The sequence below is a fragment of the Dermochelys coriacea genome, chromosome 8 (genome assembly GCF_009764565.3).
Source record: "Dermochelys coriacea isolate rDerCor1 chromosome 8, rDerCor1.pri.v4, whole genome shotgun sequence".
NCBI lineage: Eukaryota > Metazoa > Chordata > Testudines > Dermochelyidae > Dermochelys > Dermochelys coriacea.
The window spans coordinates 95,808,667-95,830,959 of record NC_050075.1 but is presented as its reverse complement, the minus strand read 5'-3'; the positions used below and the strand labels follow the sequence as shown (position 1 = coordinate 95,830,959).

General features: G+C 48.8%; 1 protein-coding gene across 1 annotated transcript; it reads left to right on the top strand.

The window, feature by feature from the left end:
- The first annotated feature begins 5,499 nt into the window (after positions 1-5,499).
- On the top strand, positions 5,500-14,694 carry BSND (barttin CLCNK type accessory subunit beta). Its single transcript, XM_038414394.2, has 4 exons — positions 5,500-5,918; positions 10,052-10,143; positions 10,880-11,146; positions 13,787-14,694. The coding sequence occupies exons 1-4, from the start codon at positions 5,742-5,744 to the stop codon at positions 14,229-14,231; spliced, it is 981 nt and encodes a 326-aa protein (XP_038270322.1). The 5' UTR covers positions 5,500-5,741; the 3' UTR covers positions 14,232-14,694.
- Positions 14,695-22,293: the final 7,599 nt, after the last annotated feature.

Below are 22,293 nucleotides of genomic sequence, written 5' to 3'. Positions count from 1 at the left end.
TTAATACTTTGCAATTCTCTTGCATCTTCCACCTGAGGATCTCACCATGATTTACAAACTGGATCATTGGACTAAGCCTGGTAGGACCCCTCCGAGGTAGGGTGGTAGAATTATCCCCATTTTGCACGTGGAAAGACAGACGGAGAGGGCTCAGTCATGGCAGTGCTTCCCAGGCTCTCCTGAAGCAGCATAGCGGATTGTGACCCAGACTCCCTGTTTCCTCTGGCGGCAGGGGGGACATACACTGAGCCAGCCCTATGCCTGGTGCAAGGTATAGCCGCTGGCATGCTGGCCCCACTGCTGTCCAGTGCCTGCTGGGGGATGGGGAGGGTATGTGTGCAAAGCCAAGGCCTTGCTCACTCTCATGCCTCACTCATTTGCGGGAGAAGGGGAGCAGGGGCTTTGCAATGGCTGTTTCCCCATCTCCTTGGGCTCCTACCATTGATTTAGGGAAGTGCCTTCCACCCCCCTTATTCTACAGTGTAGGGGCACAGAGCGGGTCTCGATCTGACCCAGAGAATACGACTTGCCCAAGGCCGTGTGCTCAATCTGCAGTCCCATCACAAAGCAACATTTGGACCATATCTAGAATGGGTGAATGCAGGGCTTAAATTCTCATAGATTATTTCCTGGGGCTCGGGGCTTCTGTCCCATGAGTTTGAAAATATTTACCAGAGTTCTGCTCTGGACAGCACTGGTTGAATTTAAGCCCTAGGTGCATGTAGAGTTGTCACTAGCTGGTTCTAGCATGGCTTTCCTGGCTGGTGTAGGCAGGTTTGTTTAGAAAACAATCCTTCCTGAGGTTTTTCTTAGTATCATGGGCATGGGCTATCAGGGCATGTCTGCCTAGGAACTGTGTACCCTCTCTCCTCCAAGGACATTTCTGGCTCATAGACAAAAAGTCTGTGGGCCTGATTTTCCACTGCTTTGAATCTGACTGCGCAAGCCGCAAGGCAGTGAGAGGTGGGCCCCAGGAGCCTATGAAGGAAATAGGGCTAGCTGGGTCTGGCCTGCAGCTGGGAATTAGCCTGCGTGAGCTTCCACTGCGATATCATAGAATATCAGGGTTGGAAGGGACCTCAGGAGGTCATCTAGTCCAACCCCCTGCTCAAAGCAGGATCAATCCCCAACTAAATCAAATGAATGATACAGGGAAAGTTCAACCTACAGCCAAGAAAATTGTCCCTGCTTAGACTTCCTGGAAAACCAGAGAACTCAATATCACGGGAATCCATTTCCCCCAAAGGTACGTTGCCACAGCTGCATTAGTGTTAACATTTGAGCTTCTTTTTTAATCTTCTCTCTACTTGCCAATCCCATGCCATTCTATGAATGTCTCTTAGAGCCACCAAAATCAAAACCAGCTGCTCAGCACTTATGAGCAAACACACCGAAGCACCTAAAAGAGGAGATTATAACCAACCAGCTTTGTTTTAAATGTATGAGAAATATGATGTCCTTTTAATTTAAAACTCCTCCGTGGGCTTTCATGTCAGGCTGCCATCTAATCCTGGTGCCCCCCTTCCAGCATAATTACCACCCTCTTTAAAAAGCATCGAGGCTGCATCTAGCTTCAGAGATTCCAAGGCCAGAAGGGACCATTGATCACATAGTCAGACCTCCTGTGGAGCACAGGCTATAGATTAAGGATATGCACACCATTGTAGCTACAGGAATTCCCGAACAACCCCTAATGCTGCACCAACACAGACTGAGGCTTACATTGGTGCTGCTGAATTTCGTACTAAAGCCAGCTGCACTGAGACATCATTAGGGGGCAGACCCAGTGTCACTACATTATTGCAGTGTGGATTTCCTTCATATAGACAGTGCCCCAGTGTCCGAGTTGTAGAGTGGGCTCTGCAACAAAGGCCGTGCGCATTCTCTTTCAGGGGCTGAGCTGGTATCAGGGTACATTCAGGCCAGGTCTACACAATGAGCACTTTACTGGCATAGGAATACCAGGTTACCCTGCTGGCAAAGCACCGCTAGTGTGGACACAGCTCTACTGGCAAAGCGGCACTGTGTTCCGGTACAGTGACACCACCCCAGGAATGAAACAAGCTATACCAGTAGAAGTGCATTTGCTCTAGAGACCTCCGCTTGTGGAACTATGCTGGGCAGGGAATCACACCGCTTCACACCCCAAACCAACACAGCTATGTCGGCAGAAGCCTGTAGCATGATCCCGGCCTCAGGCTGTCAAAAAACACCAATCTGGGATCTGCCAGCCATTGGCAGAGGGTTCGCTCAGTCAGCCTCAGACAGACTGGTGCCAGCCTGTGGGAAATGCTCCCACCTTCCTGTCCAGCTCTGAGGAGTCCTCTCCAGGCAGGCTTTGCAGGGATCTGGCTTCTCAGAGCTGGTGGGATGGCTTGGCTACTCTCCCACAAAGCTGGGGGAGGAAAATAGCAAAATGGGCACCTTGGTGCTATAACCTCCCCTTTCTATGTGTGTGTGTGGGGGGGTCTGGGGTAGCGGTAAGAATGGAGGTACTTGGCAGTGTGGCCCCAGTGAAGCACTGCTGCTGAAGAGCAAAGCCTCTGGGGAGATGTCCATGATCTCTGGGGGAGATCCTTGTGAATCTTGAATGGGTTACAGTTTCCAGGGGCCTGAGCCCCTGGATACTCTCTAGGACACGTGGGGACCCACACCCTGATGGAAGGACTGGAACGTTAAGCTCACAGTGCTCCCTCTCCCCTCGCAGGGTTATCCCTGCAAAGGGGAGAATGAGTTCCTTAGTGTTTTACATTCATTAATCACTAATAGTTGTTGAAACCATGAGGAGTCCTTGTGGCACTTTAGAGACTAACAAATGTATTTGGACATAAGCTTTCATGGGCTAGAACCCACTTCATCAGATGCATGGAGTTGAAAATATAGTTGTTGGTGTCCCTATAATCTTGACCTTTGCTGGTGCAACTGTGTGTCAAATCCACAGGGGGGCGCCAGGAGCCCAAAGATTTTAGTCCAACTATTCCTAAATCCATTTTTCAAAGGGAGATTACAACATGAAAATGTGGGAGCATTAAGCGTCGCTAGGGAAAGGCAGTCGTTCCTCCCACGTAATTGAAATCACTCATTAACTCTCCAGGGTCCAGTGGAACCCGCTGAATGTCGGGTAGGGCCTATGTTGTCCTCTGTAGCCCTTTAAAATACACGTACATGAAAAAAATCATGCAGCTGAAAATGATGACATTTCTGTGATTTGATTGTTTGAGGCACCCCTCAAGTGCTGGCCACAATGGGACAGCTGGGGACGGAGAAAGGACTAGCCCTCGCTTCCTGACCCCATGCATGTAGGCTACAAAGCACCCTGGGGTGACCTCAGAGGAGGGAACGAAGGGGATCTGATACACGTTCGCATGAGAGCTCCCTCTCCCTAGGTAGTTCTGGTGCTCCTGTCCCCAGAGTATCCAGATAACAAGGGTGGAACCTGAGATTGTCCCTCACGCCCTCTTGCTTTAGATTAGCAGAGCCAGCTGCCCTGTCATTCAAGCCACACTTCTCTCCTATCCCCCTAGGATGAATCCATTTAAAAATCAAAACAAGCACCTGTCCTCCTAGCCGAACAGAAGCATGAGCTCTGTCTCTCTGGAGAGATGGCAGCCATCCCAAAGCCAAACATTCTCTCCTGGGATTGGGAGAGGAGCCTGTCCCCATGGGAAGTTCTCCCTCCCCATCTCCCTTCCTTCCTTCACAGTCTGTGGGTTTGTTTTTCACTCCTCCTGCTCTCCCTGGCTCCATTTCCCACCTTCCTTTCTCACAGGAGTTTCTCTCTTTTCCCCTTCCCTGCTCCATTTCTCCCAATCTCGCCTATGCAGGACAACATGTGATTTCAAGTCAGCCATTAGAATCCATGACACAGGAGTGGGACCTGCTCTGTGCTCCAAGAACTGTGCTGTGGGGAAAGTTTTCCTTCCACCTGACTTTGGGCTAGTGCCCAGGCTTATCACCACTGGTGTCCCAATCCCATCTCCTGGAGAGCAGGGAGATGATGGTCATTGGCAGCTGAGTGCAGGGTGCACCCCAGCAAGAAGGCAGAGGGCAAGGAATGAAGAACCAGATAAAGAAAAACGTGATCCCTCACTGTATGGGTGTGATTGATATCTCCTTGTAAGGATTTCTGAGGGGCTCTTTCAGTATAGTTTCCTCAGCAGGACACATCACTATAGTTGGTTGAAACGTGTACATTTAAAGTTTTCTGTCATTTTATCAAAAAATTGGAAAGAAAAAAGTTTTCAGGAAAAGTTTACAGTTTTGGCAAAAGCTTTACCAAAGCACTGAACATTTATACTAGAAATAGGTTTTTTTGAAAATTAAAACTTTCTGAAAATCAACATTTCAGGTTTCTGTTTTACAATAAATGGGAAATTTCATCGAGAATCAAATAACCATAATCCCCCCCCCAAAATTTTCTGCAAAAAAGTATATTTTGACCAGCTCCGGCCAGAATCCCTTCAAAACACATCCAAAGCTCTTGCTCACGGGGAATCATCACGGTGCGATTTCCCTTATAGCCACTGGTAGACATTCATCTGTCCTGCCTGGCATGCGACCTTGCTCGTGGTCCTTGCAAGAAAAGGATGGAGTTTGCAGTGCTAACAAGGAATTATTCTGTTGCATCCTGCCTAACTGTGAGCTCTTTGGGGCAAGGATTGTCTTCTTTCTTAGGTGTCTGCACAGCACCTTGCACGATGGGGCCCTGACCCTAGATTGGCATTCCTAGGTGCTATCTCAATACAAGTAATAAATCAACATCATTTCCTTTTCAGTCACTTACAAACATATTGGTGCAAAGACACATCCCCAGAGCTCAGGAACACCGTGCTGTATGATATGCCTGGAAGGCATCTGCCTGATCTTTTCTATCTTTTCTTTTCGATGTGGTTCCAGTACAGCTCACCAGCACTGGACATCCGTAGCATCTGGTGACATCCGACATCGGGTCATTAATCTAACTGGGCCTGGTCTTTTTTGTTGGTGGCCTTTGTCTGCGCTAAGAGAATCAGTAGCCCTTGCTGAGCACTGGTGTAAGGATGGGCATACACGGGACATCTTGTCATCTCCTGATAGAAAAATAGGTCTGGAAAGGAGTTCAGGGGGTCATCGAGTCCATCCCCCGTGTCAAGAGAGGATTAAATATACTAGATCATACCTAGACTGTCGTGCAGAGGGGTACTCATTTTCCTACAGTAGATGTGCCCTTTACAGAGCACTGAAAAATAAACAGGCACTGCCCATCTGCCTGCTGGATTGCCCACCTCTGCCAAAATACCAAGCCAGCTCCAGACCAAGCAGCTAGTATAGCCAGGCACGGGATGGTTACTGCAAGTGCCCAATGGTTAGCCTTATCTCTGCCCCCTCCCCTGTGAACTCTCCCTTTCCAACTCGCACTCCCTGGGTAAGGTGTTCTGGAGCCTGAGCTCCACGTGCCTCGAGGGAAGGTTAGAGTGAAGTGCACTGGGCAGCTTCACTGGACTGTGAATTTCGGGATCTTGTTTGCATTCATTACACTCCCATTAAAAACTGGCTGGCTCAGCCCTGGGCAGGACTGGTCTGAATGTGCAGCTGATCCTCAGCCCTGGCAGCCTCTGGGAACACACTCCTGGCTGTGCACCTGAGGAGTGCTCGCTGGGACACAAACAGGCAAGGGACTCCCTGGCATCTGTCCCCTCCCAGCCCCGGGCTCGCTCTCTGCATTCTCGCTCTGCAGTTGGTTTCTACCTGTGTGGTTTGCAATGGCTGAGGATAAAACTTTCCGCTACGGACTCATAGTGCTGGGCTTCTTCCTGGTGATGATTGGGATGTTCATCATGAGTGTGGACAAGCCCCAGGTCTACATCACCTTTTGCACCCTGGGGGTTTTAACCATAGCAGTGGGGATCACCTGGAGCATGTGTCAGTGCTATCCCAAGGTAGGGTCGATTCTCTTATCTGCGCTTTCTCAGTCGGCCTCTCTGGCATAGGGGGGCTATGGGCGGGGCACTGCAAGACATCTTTGGGAGCCAAAAACCATCCACAGGTGCTTAACAATAGTAGCTGATAGCTTAAATTCCCATTGAGACAGCTAACTGCCCTGCTTAGGGGAAGGTGGTGCAATGATTAAGGCACCAGACCAGGAGACATGGGTCCTATTCCCATCTCTGCTACTGACTCACTGGGCAGCCACGGGCAAGTAAATTAACTGCTCCGTGCCTCAGTTTCCCCATCAGTAAAATGAGGATAATGGTACTTACCCTTCCTGCCAAAGTGCTTTGAGACCCAGGGATGAAAAGTATTATATCCACTCGTAATGACTGTACAGTCACTGCAAGGCTTGGCCCAGCATTCCTTCTCTCCTTTGGCAGCTGATCTGTCATCGGTCAGTGCTTGTGGCTGGCTCTGGGATATTGCTGAGTGTATATGTCCCATTGACTGGCTGGCAATTTCTTCTGGGCGTATAATGTATTGCTTCCCTCGAGAGGGGCTTGGGAGCATCAAGGGGCTTCATAAGATGCCCTCTGCCACAGTCAGGCAATTCAGACTAACTTTCAAAGGGGCATTTAAAAGTTACCATAACTTCGGGTTGGTTTAAGAAAAAATACGTGAAACAGCTGTGAGTGGAGCAGGGAAGAGAGGATGATACTTCTTCTGCCTTACTTTCTCCACATGACCCACAGCACCTCCAATTATCTCTGTGCATGGGGCAAGGGGAGAGACACATTGCCACTGTCCCTGGAAGGGGTTAGGGGGATTACATCTAACTGGGGTTACAAAACTGTAAACTCTTCCAGCCGTTCAAAGTGCTCCTTGATATCTAAGAGGAGATGCCCCCTAAGGACACACACTCACTTTGTTTTTCTATCTCCAACGAGCCTGCTTTCTGCCAGGTTTGGCTTTAACCCTTAGGATGCTAAGACAGCGGAGAAGGCTGGCTGCCGTTTCTGGAGAGTTACAGGTGTAGCAGGCACAGGGGAAGCTGGAAAGGGTGTCATTCTTTTCTCTGATCCAAGGATAAAACCACTTCATGCTTTACTGAAAGCAGTGCTGACTTTCACTGGGCAATGCAGTGAATCCCTGTTAGTAATGAAAGAAGGAATCGTTTAAAAGAAACTATCCTGTATATCCAAAGCCCTTTGCTATACCTCTCAGTGACAGCTGCAGTGTAAAACATTGCTGTGAAATGATGAACAGGAATCAAAGAATGAAGAAAGCCTTGATCCATTTCCCTGGGTCACTGTTTGAAAGCGACCCTCAAAATCCACATTCCTCTCCCCAATGGAAGTTGAGCAGATGGTGGCCAGATCTTGAAGGATAAGGAGCGAGCTCCCTCCCCTGCTTTCAGCCGATGTCTTCACTGTCTGCTTTCCAAAGGGTTCCTCTTGCTTAACAGAAAGAAAAGGAGTACCCGTGGCACCTTAGAGACTAACAAATTTATTAGAGCATAAGCTTTCGTGAGCTACAGCTCACTTCATCGGATGCATTTGGTGGAAAAAGCAGAGGAGAGATTTATATACACACACACACACAGAGAACATGAAACAATGGGTTTATCATACACACTGTAGGTGCCACAAGTACTCCTTTTCTTTTTGCGAATACAGACTAACACGGCTGCTACTCTGAAAACTGTAAGGAGAGTGATCACTTAAGATAAGCCATCACCAGCAGCAGGGGGGGGGAAAGGAGGAAAACCTTTCATGGTGACAAGCAAGTGATCACTCTCCTTACAGTGTGTATGATAAACCCATTGTTTCATGTTCTCTGCGTGTGTGTGTGTATATAAATCTCTCCTCTGCTTTTTCCACCAAATGCATCCGATGAAGTGAGCTGTAGCTCACGAAAGCTTATGCTCTAATAAATTTGTTAGTCTCTAAGGTGCCACGGGTACTCCTTTTCTTTTTGCGAATACAGACTAACACGGCTGCTACTCTGAAATCTTGCTTAACAGGACTCTTGAAACAAGTTATTTTGGGAGACATGTAACAGAGGGGCAACCTGGGGCAACAGAAATGTTTTCATGCAAGCAGCTTATTGAACAGATTCATGACAACACCATGAAAGAAATTCGTAGAGTAGGGGAAGAACTGATCTTTTGCCTAAAGACCAACACAGCTGTGTAAGTGAAAGGTACAGGAGAGAGCCAGGAGGTGTTGGGAGGGGGAAGCGTTTACTTATTTCTCATCGATGGCTGATAGTTTTATATAAAGTTGTTTTAAATTCAGTTCAGATTAAGGGAAAAAGAACCCCTAGACCCTGTTGAACCTATGCCCAACCCCCAACCCTTTGACTTAGGTGGGTCATTAAAACCCCCTTCGGAAAATCTCCTAGTTAAAGAATGTTGATAGGGCAGTAAAACAATTAAACTCCCATTCCCTCAAGAAACATCTATCTAAGAACACCATTTTCCCAATGGAAACAAGACATTAGCTATAGGGTTAGATTTAGGTTTGGTCTAGACAGCCTTATGTCTGTAGTCTAGAGTCCCTGAGCAACGCAGGGATACCGACCAAACTCCTGGTGTAGATGGTGCTATGTCGAGAGGAGGGCTTCTCCTGTCAATGTAGCTACCGCCTCTTGAGGAGGTGGAGTACCAACAGCGATGGGAGGTCTCCGGTTGGCGTAGCTAGCATCTTCGCTAAGCAGTACAGCAGTGCCACTGCAGCACTGTATGTGTGGACAATCCCTCAGGGACGCAGAATGGCTCATTAGTAGATCTGGGCCTCTGAGAGTGCATGTTGAGACACAGCATGGGGTGGGGGGAAAGGGCAGAACTGGAAGTTATAGCACAATAAGCTGAAAGGTTCACCTGTGACAGGGATCCGTCTCCAGAATTTTGTATTATATGGTGTCTTTAATTGCTGGCAATTAGGCCTTTTTAGTGTCACCAAGAGAGACCTGTAAACTACAGAATTTGGATCTGGATCCAGACTTCCTGAAGGTTGGGGCAGGGGGTGGAGGGGTTGGCTCTGGGGCTTTGGTTTGGCCCATAAAAGTGATAGAGGCCAGCCATGAAGTTTAGAATTGGATCCAGTCTTCAGAGTCTGTAGGGGCGTGGATTGGGAATGCTGGGAATCCAACCTGTTGGGCCCATCCTTTCCCAGATGTCTCCATTTCGGGACTGCAGCCTTAGGCTGGAATAACCCATTCAAACATCCATCCCTCTCTGGGAAGAATCTTACCTCTCATCCCCCAGAGCTTTGGCCACCAAACATGGCTCCTGAAGGGAGGGGAAAAGCTATGGAACCCCCAGCTTCTCCTCAGACTGAAGTCTATGATGAAGCTCCGACTCCCTTGAAGAGCTCCTTTGTCTCTGAAGGGGCCTGTCTCCCCTCAAGATCTGCCATAGTTTCTGATGGTGCTGAGAGTGGCCAAGCTGGCACCTCCTGCTGGGATTTGTGCTTCAGAGCCTGCAGGCCCACCAGTTGGCCCAGTACAAGCACGCTCTCAGTTCCATTTGGAATGAGTTGGCATTTCCCTACCTGTCTCCTCTGCACCTCAGAAGGCAGAATGCCCATGTCATCCAGCAGGATGGCAGGACTGAGCGCACTATTGGTGACATAATCGAGTCCCAGCCTGGCCGGGCTTGAGGTTCTGAGTATGCTCCATGGACCACTGAACACTCAGGACCTTGCACGACTGAGCCCCTGTTGCATCCGATGAAGTGGGTATTCACCCACGAAAGCTCATGCTCCAATACGTCTGTTAGTCTAAAAGATGCCACAGGACTCTTTGCCACTTTTACAGATCCAGACTAACACGGCTACCCCTCTGAAGCTTGAGCCCCTGTTGTGGTTCTTCTTATCAGCCCGAGTTTCCTGGCCAGGGGAGTAGCTTGCATATTGTCTATTCTTTGTAAATGTGATGTGGGGGCTTAGATAGCTCTTCCTTTGCAGTGATTTGGATGTAAAAATACCTACTTAAAGTGCCAATAAAGTGTGATTTCACCACTGGGAACGAGTTAATGATAGCCCTATGCCAGGGAAAACTCCTCCTCCATTGCAGGAGATTCACCCTCTTTGTTCCATTCAGAGGAATGATTCATCCCTCTTTTTTTCTTCCCTCCCAGATAACGTTTGTCCCCATGGAGACGGAGTCCGAGAAGTTCCTGTCACACAAGCCTGCCGTTTCGATAGAAAATGAAATTCCGGAGAAGAGCTGGTATGTTGGAAAGACCCCAGGCTCTCAGCCTCAGCTCAACAGTTTGCAATCTGGTTTTTAATGAGCGCCTTTGCTTGTACACAAGGTTATCTGTGTGCCTCGGGGGACGAGGTCAGGGTCTGAAAACCCTGGCACGAGGGAGGGCTAAAAATATTTTGTCTGGAAAAAAAAATTAGTAAGCTGAGGGGAAAAAAAAGCAGCAGCTTGTTCTGGAACAGAGGACTCTGTTTCCATGTTCTTCCATGGCTTCTCTCTGATGAGGCTGCCAACAGTGGTGTGGAGGAAGGGAGGGTAGTGTGACCTGACCCTGCAGTCCTTTCCTAGCTAGCTGTCGCACTGATTTCAGTCCCTTCCTAGCCAACCCCCCACTGAATCCCCCACATCAAACTGCCATCGACAGCAGCAGGGATATACTGCAGGCTCTCTCAGTAGGAACTAGACTAAGACCAATAGTGAATTTCAATGCCTCTCGGCTGGGGGTGACCGCTGGTCACTATGGGCTGGATCCAAAGCTCCCCAGTGTCTGGGGAGTTCAGATGTGGGGATCTGGGTATGGCCCCTCTCCAATACAAATCCCCTCAATGTGACATGAACGTGCTGCTCTTCCCTTTTGTGGCATTTTATTCGTTTCCTTCTCAGCAAATGATAAAATTCCTGCGTCTAAGCAGAAACTATTGGAATCCAGTTAAATGGCAGAATTTAATAGCATCCCTTCCCCTCTTTCTCCCTCACCCAGCTCCCAGACTCCCTACACCAGCCAGGAAGAAGCTAATGTCTATGAGAAAAGCCTGCCATCTTATGAACAGATCCAGAGGAAAGCAAAAGGCTCTGTGGAGTGTCTGGGGATTCAAACGGCCCCACTCCTAGGTGACTGTGAGCTCAAGACAAGAGGATGTCCCCATCCCTTTATACAGGCCAAGGCCGAGGTCCACCGGATCTCAGAGAGCAATGGAGAAACCTGCAGAGATCCAGCGCCCCAAGTGGTCACAGCAACAATCAGCAGGTAGGTGACCCTGAGGCTCTGCTATAGAGGAGTCCAAAGGGCAGTAAAGTTGCTGTTATGGAGATTCACTCATTACAGACATAAGAACAGACAAGAAATAGGCAGCAGACACGGTGATCAAATCCTTCCCGCTTGATACATCTAACCGGGACGTGCCCGCTGCGCTGCTGGATGCTGCAGGTACCCGTACGCATTTTGGGACGGGGACTGTCTCTTTCTATGGGCATGTCTACACTGGGGGAAAATAACCCATGGCACTGAGTCTCAGAACCTCGAGCTTATGCTACGGCGGGCTACAAACAGCAGTGTAAGCGTTCGGGCTCAGGCTGGCGCCCTGGCTCCAAGTCCCTCCCTGCCTCACCCGGTTTCAGAGCCCGGGCTCCAGCCGTTGGGGAGGGATAGCTCAGTGGTTTGAGCATTGGCCTCCTCAACCCAGGGTTGTGAGTTCAATCCTTGAGGGGGCCATTTAGGGATCTGGGGCAAAAATTGGGGATTGGCCCTGCTTTGAGCAGGGGGTTGGACTAGATGATCTTCTGAGGTCCCTTCCAACCCTGATATTCTATGATTCAAACACCTAGACTGCTGTTTGTAGCCGTTTGGTGTGAGAGGCTCTCATGTGGGCATCCTGGGAGCTATTGCAATGTAAACAGCTGCAATGCAGGTAGGAAGCAGCGAAGTCCAGGGCAGGTAGGGTGCTCTGCTGTGATGCTGGATATTCTGGGCACATCCCATCATCCCCGGCCCATCAGGAGACTAGTGACATGTGACAGCAGCACATCACGGGAGGTGGAGGCTCAGCAGCAAAAGGGTCATGGTGACTGGTTTCCTGCTCAGCTGTTGTGGTTGTGAAGCCAGAGAGCTGTGTGGGCCAGCAGGACCACAGTGCCTGGTGCCTGGCAAATGTCTCTGTAGGAGAACCGAACGAATGACGGGGCATGAACTTGCTTGTCAGACGCTTCACGCAGAGTTCTACAACTGGATTGAATCCATTCAGGCAATTTAGGACATTCTGAGTTCACATGGGCCTAACTAGCCTCTCCTCTCCCAAACACACAATTCAAGGCTAATGCAACGGGCTTTCTCTAGCCCCTTAAATATGAAAAACAGCCCCCGACTCAGCTCTGGCCTCATGAGAGCCTGTGCCAGCACCCACTGAAGACAAAGGAAGGGGTGTTTTTTTGGAAAGGGGAAGGTTTTCAAATGCACCAAGGACAGTTGGGCAGCCAGGTCCCCATTTGTGCCTTTGACAATCACCCCATGCATGATTAACTGCAGGATTTTGGCCTTTCCTAACCTTCCTGGGGCATTGCATGGTTTCACTACCCTGTTTTAAAGCAAAAATAGTAATTATTTCCCAAATACTGATTGCCAATAGGGTTTGGGCCCCTTAGCATCCCAGCTGGGTCCTACACAGGGGTCCATGATGGCAAACCCCTGGATCAGCACAGAGCTCTCAGGCATTGAATATTATTTCAGGGCATATGTTCATTGAAATCATCATTAGACTGAACCCTGAATCTAGCTCCCTCTCTTGCTGTAATCAGCTGGTATTTAGTTAATATTAATTATTTAAATTATGTTCTCTTTGGGAACTTTTAATCAAAGTTTGGCATACTATTGTGTGCCTTTTTATCCAAATTATTTGTAGCAGACCTGATCAAATCACTTCCAAAATCTGATTGGGGAAGGCAACTTCCTTACACTGGTATACATCTCAATAAACAAATGTCATTCCTCAGAGTAAATCCATGTTCCCAGTTCAGAATTTCAGGCAACGGGAGACCTAACTACTTCTTTATTTAAAGACTTCAAGTGAGGCGTTCAGATGCCATGGTGTTGGGCTCAGTGTAAGAACCTGGATTAGAATTGTCAGAACAATAAATCATGTCGATCCCCAAATTGCTTTACAAAAGTTACTGACTGATTGTATGAACTATTGATGTAGGACTCAGTTGGCCCCCTTGCTGGAATGCAGTCATCTCTGGGGTAGAACATGGTGGCTTTTTAACTTGTCCATAAGCAACACTATGCAACTGTTTAGGATGAGAGGTGAAGAGTATCATAGCCGACTGAAATGGCATGGGGAGGTTAGCTGGGTCATTGCCTTCTGACATGCTCTTGGTCTGCTTAAACTATTTCTAGATAGGCAGTTAGCGGCTCACAGTAGACCTATCTCCTGGGTGATGAAAGGAGCTCTGAGCTCTCTGTTCTCCAGGAACCACTGGCAGGAGAGCCACCAGAGTCTGATTAGGTCTGTGCCAGGATTTACAGCAAGGAGGCTGTCAAAGGACACAGTGACATTCTCCTTGGAAGTTGCTGCACAGCAGATGAAAGAGAGGAGGAGGGATGGGCAGCTACCATAATGGAGGCACTGGGCTCCCTGTCCATATGGTGTCAGAGCCTCACCTGGCTAGTGGCAGCTGAGATCCACAATGGGGAGGGGAAATAAACAGAATGGCATCATTAGGAAAACCAGGCACAAGTCAGCTGGCGAAAGGAACACCATCAACCCAGCGAGCATCTGCTCAGCTTGATTTACTGTAAACCCCACGGCCAAAACACAAAACAGGGAAACAGCAGCACAGAAACCAGCTAGTAAGTGAATCCGTGCCCTTCAATGTACCTTTATGCCATTTTCAGCCCATCAGAGAGGTCCCATAGTGCAGCACCACTGGCTTCCTTCCTGGAGGACACTGACCTTCCCTCTTCCGAGGGATCCACCTCCAGCAGCCTGTTTCTGGGGGGATCCACCAGCTCCCTGAGGAATCCACTCCCACCACAGGGATACACCCAGAAGCTCAGGTCTGAACTTCCTTGCTATGAAGATTTTGCCCTGATTGATTCACCGCTGGCGGAAAGGTGGCATCCAAGCCAGGAGCAAACACCGGCCCTACCCCAGAACTACCTGTCTGCGACTGCCTCGGCAAGACTGTTTGCATTGGTTTCAGGTCCTGGCTCAAAGGCAGCAGAATCAGGAGAGAGACAGAGTGTGGAAGAGGAGGACAACAACATGTATTATGGGTTAAAAGAAGGGCCAGAGAATTTACTGATAGCAGATGATTTTATCTTTGAGCCAGAAACCTAATCCTGGAGAGGGGAAAGAGACTGTCAGAGACAGGCCCAAGCTGGCTCAAGTGATGCTCAGTATCCCAAGTGCCTTGCAGATCAACCCTGTTCAGATTGGGGGTTGGGGGCAGCTTGCTGGGAGGCCACAGCCAGCTGCAGGCTTTGTGGCTGTTCGGTCGCATCCTGGCTCCTGGGAGTGCACTGGTTTGTAGGGGGAAGATAGGATGTTTGGAACATTAAAAAAAAAAAAAGTCTGATTCATTACTGAAAACAGAGCCTGTCTTGCAACCCTCTGGGGAATACGAGTGCTTGGAGAGCTTTCCGAGAGCAATGAATGCCCAACAGGTCGGCTCTCCACTCTCACTTCCCCCACTCCTGTACATAGTTAGCTGCTGGCCTGCCTGACATGGAGGCTGCAATCTCAGGGAGATGCCGGGGGTACTGGGAGTCCATTGGCATCAATTAACAGGCCTCCTCCCTGCATCCGTAGAGCCATATTTTCAAAGGGGGAAATGTAGTTTCGGCCTTTAAAACGTGCACCCAAGCCCCAGCCAGTTGCACTAGAATGCTCAGAATCCAGGCCCCAGTCTGTTGGGGCCTACCGCTCATTCTTTCGGCCCTGAGTTAATGGGAACAAATGGGAGGCCAGGGCTCAGGCTGGCAGCAAATGTAAACTCCAATGTCCAAGAAAGAATGCAATGGATTTTATAATTGCCCAATGAAAATAATTAGGTAAATATGGTACTCAGGAAAGTGAGTCCTTACTCCAGGCAGGGCTATCCAGGCCAACAAGTGGCTGATCACCTGGACATTGCAGGGTGGAATATGGGGCCCTGGTAATACCTGTGACAGTCCAAGTCTGTGCTGCCCGGGGGGAGAGGGGGGGCTGGGGAGCAATTGTCTCTGCATATCCCTAAGATCTGTGGATTTGGCTGGCATCACAGTCTCCACAATTCAAATCTCTTCCCCAAGAGCATTTAGTGCAAGTACCATCTGGAGACAGGAAACTCTGAGCCCCTCGTACAGGTTTTTCCATAGAAGGCAGCAATGCTGCACCATGCAAACTATGGCACAGATACTGCAAAGCCTTACATGCGTTTGGCTTTCAGCCTGGGAGCAGTCCCATTGTCTTGAAAAGGGCTGTCAATGCAAACAGAGTTCAGCACAAGCGTGATCCTTGGCAGGATCAGGGCCAGATCATGTGCTTAGGAAGGAGAAGACTAACTTCTCTGACTGAAACAGCAGGACTAGTTTTTAGGTAGGCAACAGTGTATTCACCCAAGGAGGATTTCACGAAGCATAGATTTGGCAAAGCTTTTTTCTAATCATAAAAGCCCCACAATTCACTTAGTACCAATACTAGGGATCTTGAATGCTATTTTTCTGGTTAAAAGGTACTTCAGCTGAGAACGTCTGGCTCCTTAACTCCTCACCTCGGCCAGCGGCGGGATCTAGGGGGAGGAATTCTGCAGGCGAGAGGCAGTCAAGCAGAATGCAGCTCAGGAGCTGTCAGCTCCTTGCTTCCGAGGAACCACTTCATGCTCTGACAGATGCCTCAGGGGGTCAGCTGGGAAGAAAATCTGGAGTGACTCATGTCAATTTCAGGATCCTGCAGCTGCTGGGCTCCTTTGCTTGTCTGTTTGCCTCCTGGTGCTGGGAAATGAAGCCAAGCTGACAGCAAGCCATGGAGCAAGCCAGCAGCAGCTGTGTGAAACTGACAATGAGTGGCAAAACAATTGCCAGCCATGTGACTCCTAACTAGGCCATGTGCAAACCAGGTCATTTATTCAGCACCCCAACAGTGCACCTCTGTTTGAAAACCTGGGCCCTTATATTTGTAAAGGGCCACGTAGGTCTGTGGCCTGAAGTTGAATGATACACTGATGATGGTGTTGCAGGTTCTATCCCATTAACATTTGGTTTCATTTTATCATGTGAATATGTTGTGTGCAGTTGGAGTTTTCCACAGGAGCTAAGTACAGAGAGTCCTTGATCTGCCTTTGAGCAAAGGGCCATGACACACACACACACACACACACACACACTTACTTGGCTTTCATTCAACAGGATCATACACTTGAGCACTAGGCTGTTGCTGCACAAGGTCACTCATACTTCAGGCCACTAGAATTAAAGATCTTTTTACAGATTATTTCTAAGGGGTGCTTGGGGATCTGAGCGTGGTTGTGTCTCATATATAGGGGTCTTGAATTTATGTTTTTCACAGGCTTTTTAATGCTTAAGGGAGCCCTTGATGTCAAACTAATGTGTTATTTGGGTTTCTTATGATATAGCAATATAAAGGAAATACCATGAGAAGACCAAATCTCACTGCTTGTCAGCCCCAGAAATGGCTCTCTGAGGTATGAAATTGCCTACAGAAGGCACATACAGAGGTGGATTTCTCCAAATGATGCTGTTTGCATCTGTGGGCGGCAGCAGGGGGTCCTGCAGAGTCCTAATTTCCCCCTGAGACTTGGGGGTAACGGAGTAAGTGTTCTCCCTTCAGGCCGGATCCCCACTGCCTCACCTGTTAGCTGGTCATTTACACCTGAACAAAGTGGTTGTCAATGCTACTGAATCGGAATTCCGCTGCTAAGGGCTGCCAGGAGTACTGGACAGTGATTATACAGGGTGCAAGGCACCAACGAACCAGGCCCTGGCATTGTACTAAAAATTAACCCAAAGCAGAGCCCTGAATCCACCCACCCAGCAAAAGTTCAGACCCCATTCTGGATCTGAGGCATCTTGTGACTTGGGCCTATTTCTAAAATGGACAGGGACCCCATGGGATGGAGAGGGAGGGGTTCAGTGTCACTCACAAAGTCTTTCATTAGGACTGATTGGTAACAATCACAAGCTACTTAAGCAACTGGATGGCTCAGATAACACCACACAGCAATAAGCCCTGGTTCTGATCTGGCTTCTGTTGGTAGAAGGTTGCTCCCATCTGAACTATATTGGGTCACGTCTGTGAGATGAATTGGTGGCCTCCCTCCAGTCCCCACTGTGTAGGTGATTGTTAGCTGGTAGTCTCATTAGATAGGTGAGGAGGCCTTTCATTCCCTGACCTTTTGCTCGGATACGGATCTTCCAGGGCAGAGCAGAGGCAAACCCAGGCTGTTTTCTTTGGCTCAGTTACATCCCATGACTCCTAGTTAAACCACTGGCCTGTCTCTGAACAATTGCCCAGGTGTGGTGGTGGTAACACCCTTCATAGATCTCCTGTTGAAGCAGTTGTACTCTGCATCAATAATGAAAGAGTGGATGGAGCGGGGGATTGTTCCATTGTGGATAAATACTGAAATAGTCATTGAATGACTCTGGGGGCCAGTGGTTCAGGCACCCACCTGGGAGATGGGAGACCCCAGGTCCAGCCCCCCTGCTCCAACCACTCTTTCATTGTTTAATCCAGAGACAAACAGCTTCAACGGATGAATCAGAGTATCCCAGAGCTCAGTGGTTGGAGCACTCTCCTGAGAGGCTGGATACCCCTGTTCAAATTTTGGCTTCCTCCTCTCTGCTAGGCAGAGGGGAATTGAATCTAGGTCTCCTAAATCCCAGGCAAGTGGGCTAGTCCCTGGGCAGCACCCCACCCACTCTTCCTTGTGCTCCTGGAATGGGACCCAACCCAGTAGACAGTCTCTGAGGATGCCTACCAGATGGGGTCCTGCATGCAATGTAGGCAGCCGAATGCCTGTCTCTCTCCAGTTCATGAATTGCTGGGGGGCTAAGTTGGGAGATGGGTGTCTGGATGCCTAGAGTGAGGCAGCAGCATACACCAGCATATCCCCAGCGGCAGAACACAGGCACCAAGAGAAATCATAGAATTGCAGAACTGGAAGGGACCTCGAGATGTCATCTTGTCCAGTCCCCTGCACTCATGGCAGGACTAAGTATTATCTAGACCATCCCTTTAATGACTTCCCTTCCTTGTCTTCAACCACCTTAACTTTTACTGAAGTCTGGGGAATAGCACATTTAGAGACTATAACAGTATCCTCATCTACATAGGTCTCATTTTGACTTTTGCTGCTCGCCACAAAGCTGGAGAAGACACAATGCAATATTCCTCCACCCCACTTTGAACTTACCTGCTGTAGCATAGGAAGAAGTTTATCCTCCTACAGTCTTGCCCATGTCTTGCTAGCAACATCTCTGTAACCTAGATTTTATTTTTGGGGGTTCAGAGCAGTAGGGTTTTTTCTGGTCATTTTTTATTCAGCACTCTGTGGACTGAGATTTGTTTTTTGTTTTAAAAGCCAAGGAGTTCAGAAAAGGCAGACAATTTCTTGCCACAGATTTCTACACGTCAGCCGGGATGGAGGAATGAAAGAGGTACTCAGCATGAACAGCTTTACACATCAACCCCCAAACTCTGATACTCAAAAGTAGGGCTGACAAATAAGTTCTGCTGTATCTTCTGCAAGGGTCATGAGGAAAAATGAAATTTATTTGGAATCCATCCTATAGGCTCCTTATATACTGGAAATTAAAATATACAAAGCTAGAGGCAAAAACTGAGACAATGAAGGTTGAACTTAAAGCCTCCGAAGGAAAAAAAACCTGCAAAATCTTTATCTGAACTAAACAGTTCAAAAACATGGTTTGAGGTTTTGGTACAAGAATTTTCTAGTGTGTAGGAAACAAAACAAAAAACTTTCAAAAATAAATAAGTAAGAACTAAACTGGTGCTGTGACAAATGGAGATGCTGAGGGAGTTTAGGCACTGACAGGGTTCAGCACCAGATTTGTGGATTGGCTCCAAAGCTGGGACATAGGCAGCCAAACCCAAGACTTCAGCTTGAGTTGAGGCACTTAAAGTTCCTTTGTGGATCCAACTCTTTCTCAATAGGAAGCATTTGGTTTAAGTCATTTTGTCAGAGACAGGCCTTGTTTGGCATGAGAAAAGATGCCAATATAATTGCTTTTAACATCTTGTTTACAATAAATAGAGACACCCAACCCAATGGGAGCTATGACCTGTTCACGACCTTCAGAGTCCTGCCTGGAACTCTGGACAAATCACAGAGCCTTACCTTACCGACAGCTTATTGGGCATGACATGGCTTCCATATGAGGGGAGATTAAAAAGACGGAGACTGTTCAGCTTAGAAACAAAAAAAGACAACTAAGGGCGTGTCTACACTATGAAATTAGGTCGAATTTATAGAAGTCGGTTTTGTAGAAAGTGTTTTTATACAGTCGAGTGTGTGTGTCCCCACACAAATGCTCTAAGTGCATGTAGTCGGCGGACTGTGTCCACAGTACCGAGGTAACCGTCGACTTCTGGAGCTTTGCACTGTGGGTAGCTATCCCACAGTTCCCGCAGTTTCCACCGCCCATTTGAATTCTGGGTAGAAATCCCAGTGCCTGATGGGGCTAAAACATTGTCGCAGGTGGTTCTGGGTACATATCGTCAGGCCCCGTTCCCTCCCTCCCTCCGTAAAAGCAAGGGCAGACAATCGTTTTGCGCCTTTTTTCTTGAGTTACCTGTGCAGACGCCATAGCACGGCAAGCATGGAGCCCGCTCAGCTAACCGTCACTGTATGTCTCCTGGGTGCTGGCGGACATGGAACTGCATTGCTACACAGCAGCAGTTTATTGCCTTTTGGCAGCAGACAGTGCAGTATGACTGGTAGCCATCGTTGACGTAGTCCTGGGTGCTCTTTTAACCGGGTGCCTGGGCAAACATGGGAGTGACTCAGCCAGGTCATTTCCCTTGTTTCGTCTCATGGCGATTGAGTCCTACTGGCAGTGCACTGTCTTTTAATCTGCAGCCAGCAGAAAATGATGGCCAGCAGTTATACTGCACCGTCTTCTGCCGAGCACCCAGGAGGTGACGATGGCTAGCGGTCGTACTGCAGAGTCTGCTGCCAGCAAGATGTGTAAAGATAGATGAAGTGGCTCAAAACAAGAAATAGACCAGATTTGTTTTGTATTCATTTCTCCTCCCTCCCTCTGTGAAATCGACGGCCTGCTAAACCCAGTTTTGAGTTCTATCGAGGTTTTGAGTTCTATCCTTGAGGCGGCCATTCAGTTTCTCGCAAAGCCACCCCCTTTGTTGATTTTAATTCCCTGTAAGCCATGTTGTCAGTCGCCCCTCCCTCCATCAGGGCAACAGCAGACAATCGTTCCACGCCTTTTTTCTGTGCAGACGCCATACCATGGCAAGCAAGGAGCCCACTCAGATCACTTTGGCAATTAGGAGCACATTAAACACCACACGCATCATCTAGCAGTATATGCAGCACCAGAACCTGGCAAAGCGAAACCGGGCGAATAGGTGACGTCAGCGTGGTTACGAGAATGATGAGGACATGGACACAGACTTCTCTCAAAGCATGTGCCCTGGCAATGTGGGCATCATGGTGCTAATGGGGCAGGCTCATGCGGTGGAACACTGATTCTGGGCCCAGGAAACAAGCACAGACTGGTGGGACCGCATAGTGTTGCAGGTCTGGGATGATTCCCAGTGGCTGCAAAACTTTCGCATCAGTAAGGGCACTTCCATGGAACTTTGTGACTTGCTTTCCCCTGCCCTGAGGCACAAGAATACCAAGATAGAGCAGCCCTCACAGTTGAGAAGCGAGGGGCAATAGCCCTGTGGAAGCTTGCAATGCCAGACAGCTACCGGTCAGTCGGGAATCAATTTGGAGTGGGCAAATCTACTATGGGGGCTGCTGTGATGCAAGTAGCCAATGCAATCAAAGATCTGCTGATATCAAGGATAGTGACCCTGGGAAATGTGCAGGTCATAGTGGATGGCTTTGCTGCAATGGGATTCCCTAACTGTGGTGGGGCCATAGACGGAACCCATATCCCTATCTTGGCACCGGAGCACCAAGCCAGCGAGTACATAAACCACAAGGGGTACTTTTCAATAATGCTGCAAGCACTGGTGGATCACAAGGGATGTTTCACCAACATCAACGTGGGATGGCCAGGAAAGGTACATGACGCTCGCATCTTCAGGAACTCTGGTCTGTTTCAAAAGCTGCAGGCAGGGACTTTCTTCCCAGACCAGAAAATAACCGTTGAGGATGTTGAAATGCCTATAGTTATCCTTGGGGACCCAGCCTACTCCTTAATGCCATGGCTCATGAAGCCATACACAGGCAGCCTGGAGAGTAGTCAGGAGCTGTTCAACTACAGGCTGAGCAAGTGCAGAGTGGTGGAAGAATGTGCATTTGGACGTTTAAAAGCGCGCTGGCGCAGTTTACTGACTTGGTTAGACCTCAGCGAAACCAATATTCCCACTGTTATTACTGCTTGCTGTGCGCTCCACAATATCTGTGAGAGTAAGGGGGAAGACATTTATGGTGGGGTGGGAGGTTGAGGCAAATCGCCTGGCTGCTGGTTACGCACAGCCAGACACCAGGGCGGTTAGAAGAGTACAGGAGTGTGCGGTGCACATCAGAGAAGCTTTGAAAACCAGTTTCATGACTGGCCAGGCTATGGTGTGAAAGTTCTGTTTGTTTCTCCTTGATGAAACCCCCTGCCCCTTGGTTCACTCTACTTCCCTGTAAGCTAACCATCCTCCCTACCTCCCTTCGATCACCACTTGCAGAGGCAATAAAGTCATTGTTGCTTCACATTCATGCATTCTTTATTTATTCATCACACAAATACCAAGGTAGCCCAAGAGGGGTGGTGGAGGAGGGAAGGACAAGGCCACACAGCATTTTAAAAGTTTAAAACTTATTGAATGCCAGCCTTCTGTTACTTGGGCAATCTTCTGGGGTGGAGTGGCTGGAGGCCCCCCCACTGCATTCTTGGGCATTTGGGTGAGGAGGCTATGGAACTTGGGGAGGAGGGCAGTTGGTTACACAAGGCTGTAGCGGCAGTCTGTGCTCCTGCTGCCTTTCCTGCAGCTCAGCCATATGCTGAAGCATATTAGTTTGATCCTCCAGCAGCCTCAGCATCGAATCCTGCCTCCTCTCACCATGCTGCTGCCACCTTTCAGCTTCAGCCCTCTCTTCAGCCTGCCACCTCTCCTCCCGGTCATTTTGTGCTTTCCTGCATTCTGACATTATCTGCCTCCATGCATTCGTCTGTGCTCTGTCAGTGTGGGAGGACAG

Excerpts from the sequence above, each read along its gene's own strand:
- BSND (XM_038414394.2), top strand. The coding sequence starts at position 5,742 with ATGGCTGAGGATAAAACTTTCCGCTACGGACTCATAGTGCTGGGCTTC. Across the intron at positions 5,919-10,051 it reads TGTGTCAGTGCTATCCCAAG|ATAACGTTTGTCCCCATGGA; the intron begins GTAGGGTCGATT and ends CTTCCCTCCCAG. Across the intron at positions 10,144-10,879 it reads GAAATTCCGGAGAAGAGCTG|CTCCCAGACTCCCTACACCA; the intron begins GTATGTTGGAAA and ends TCCCTCACCCAG.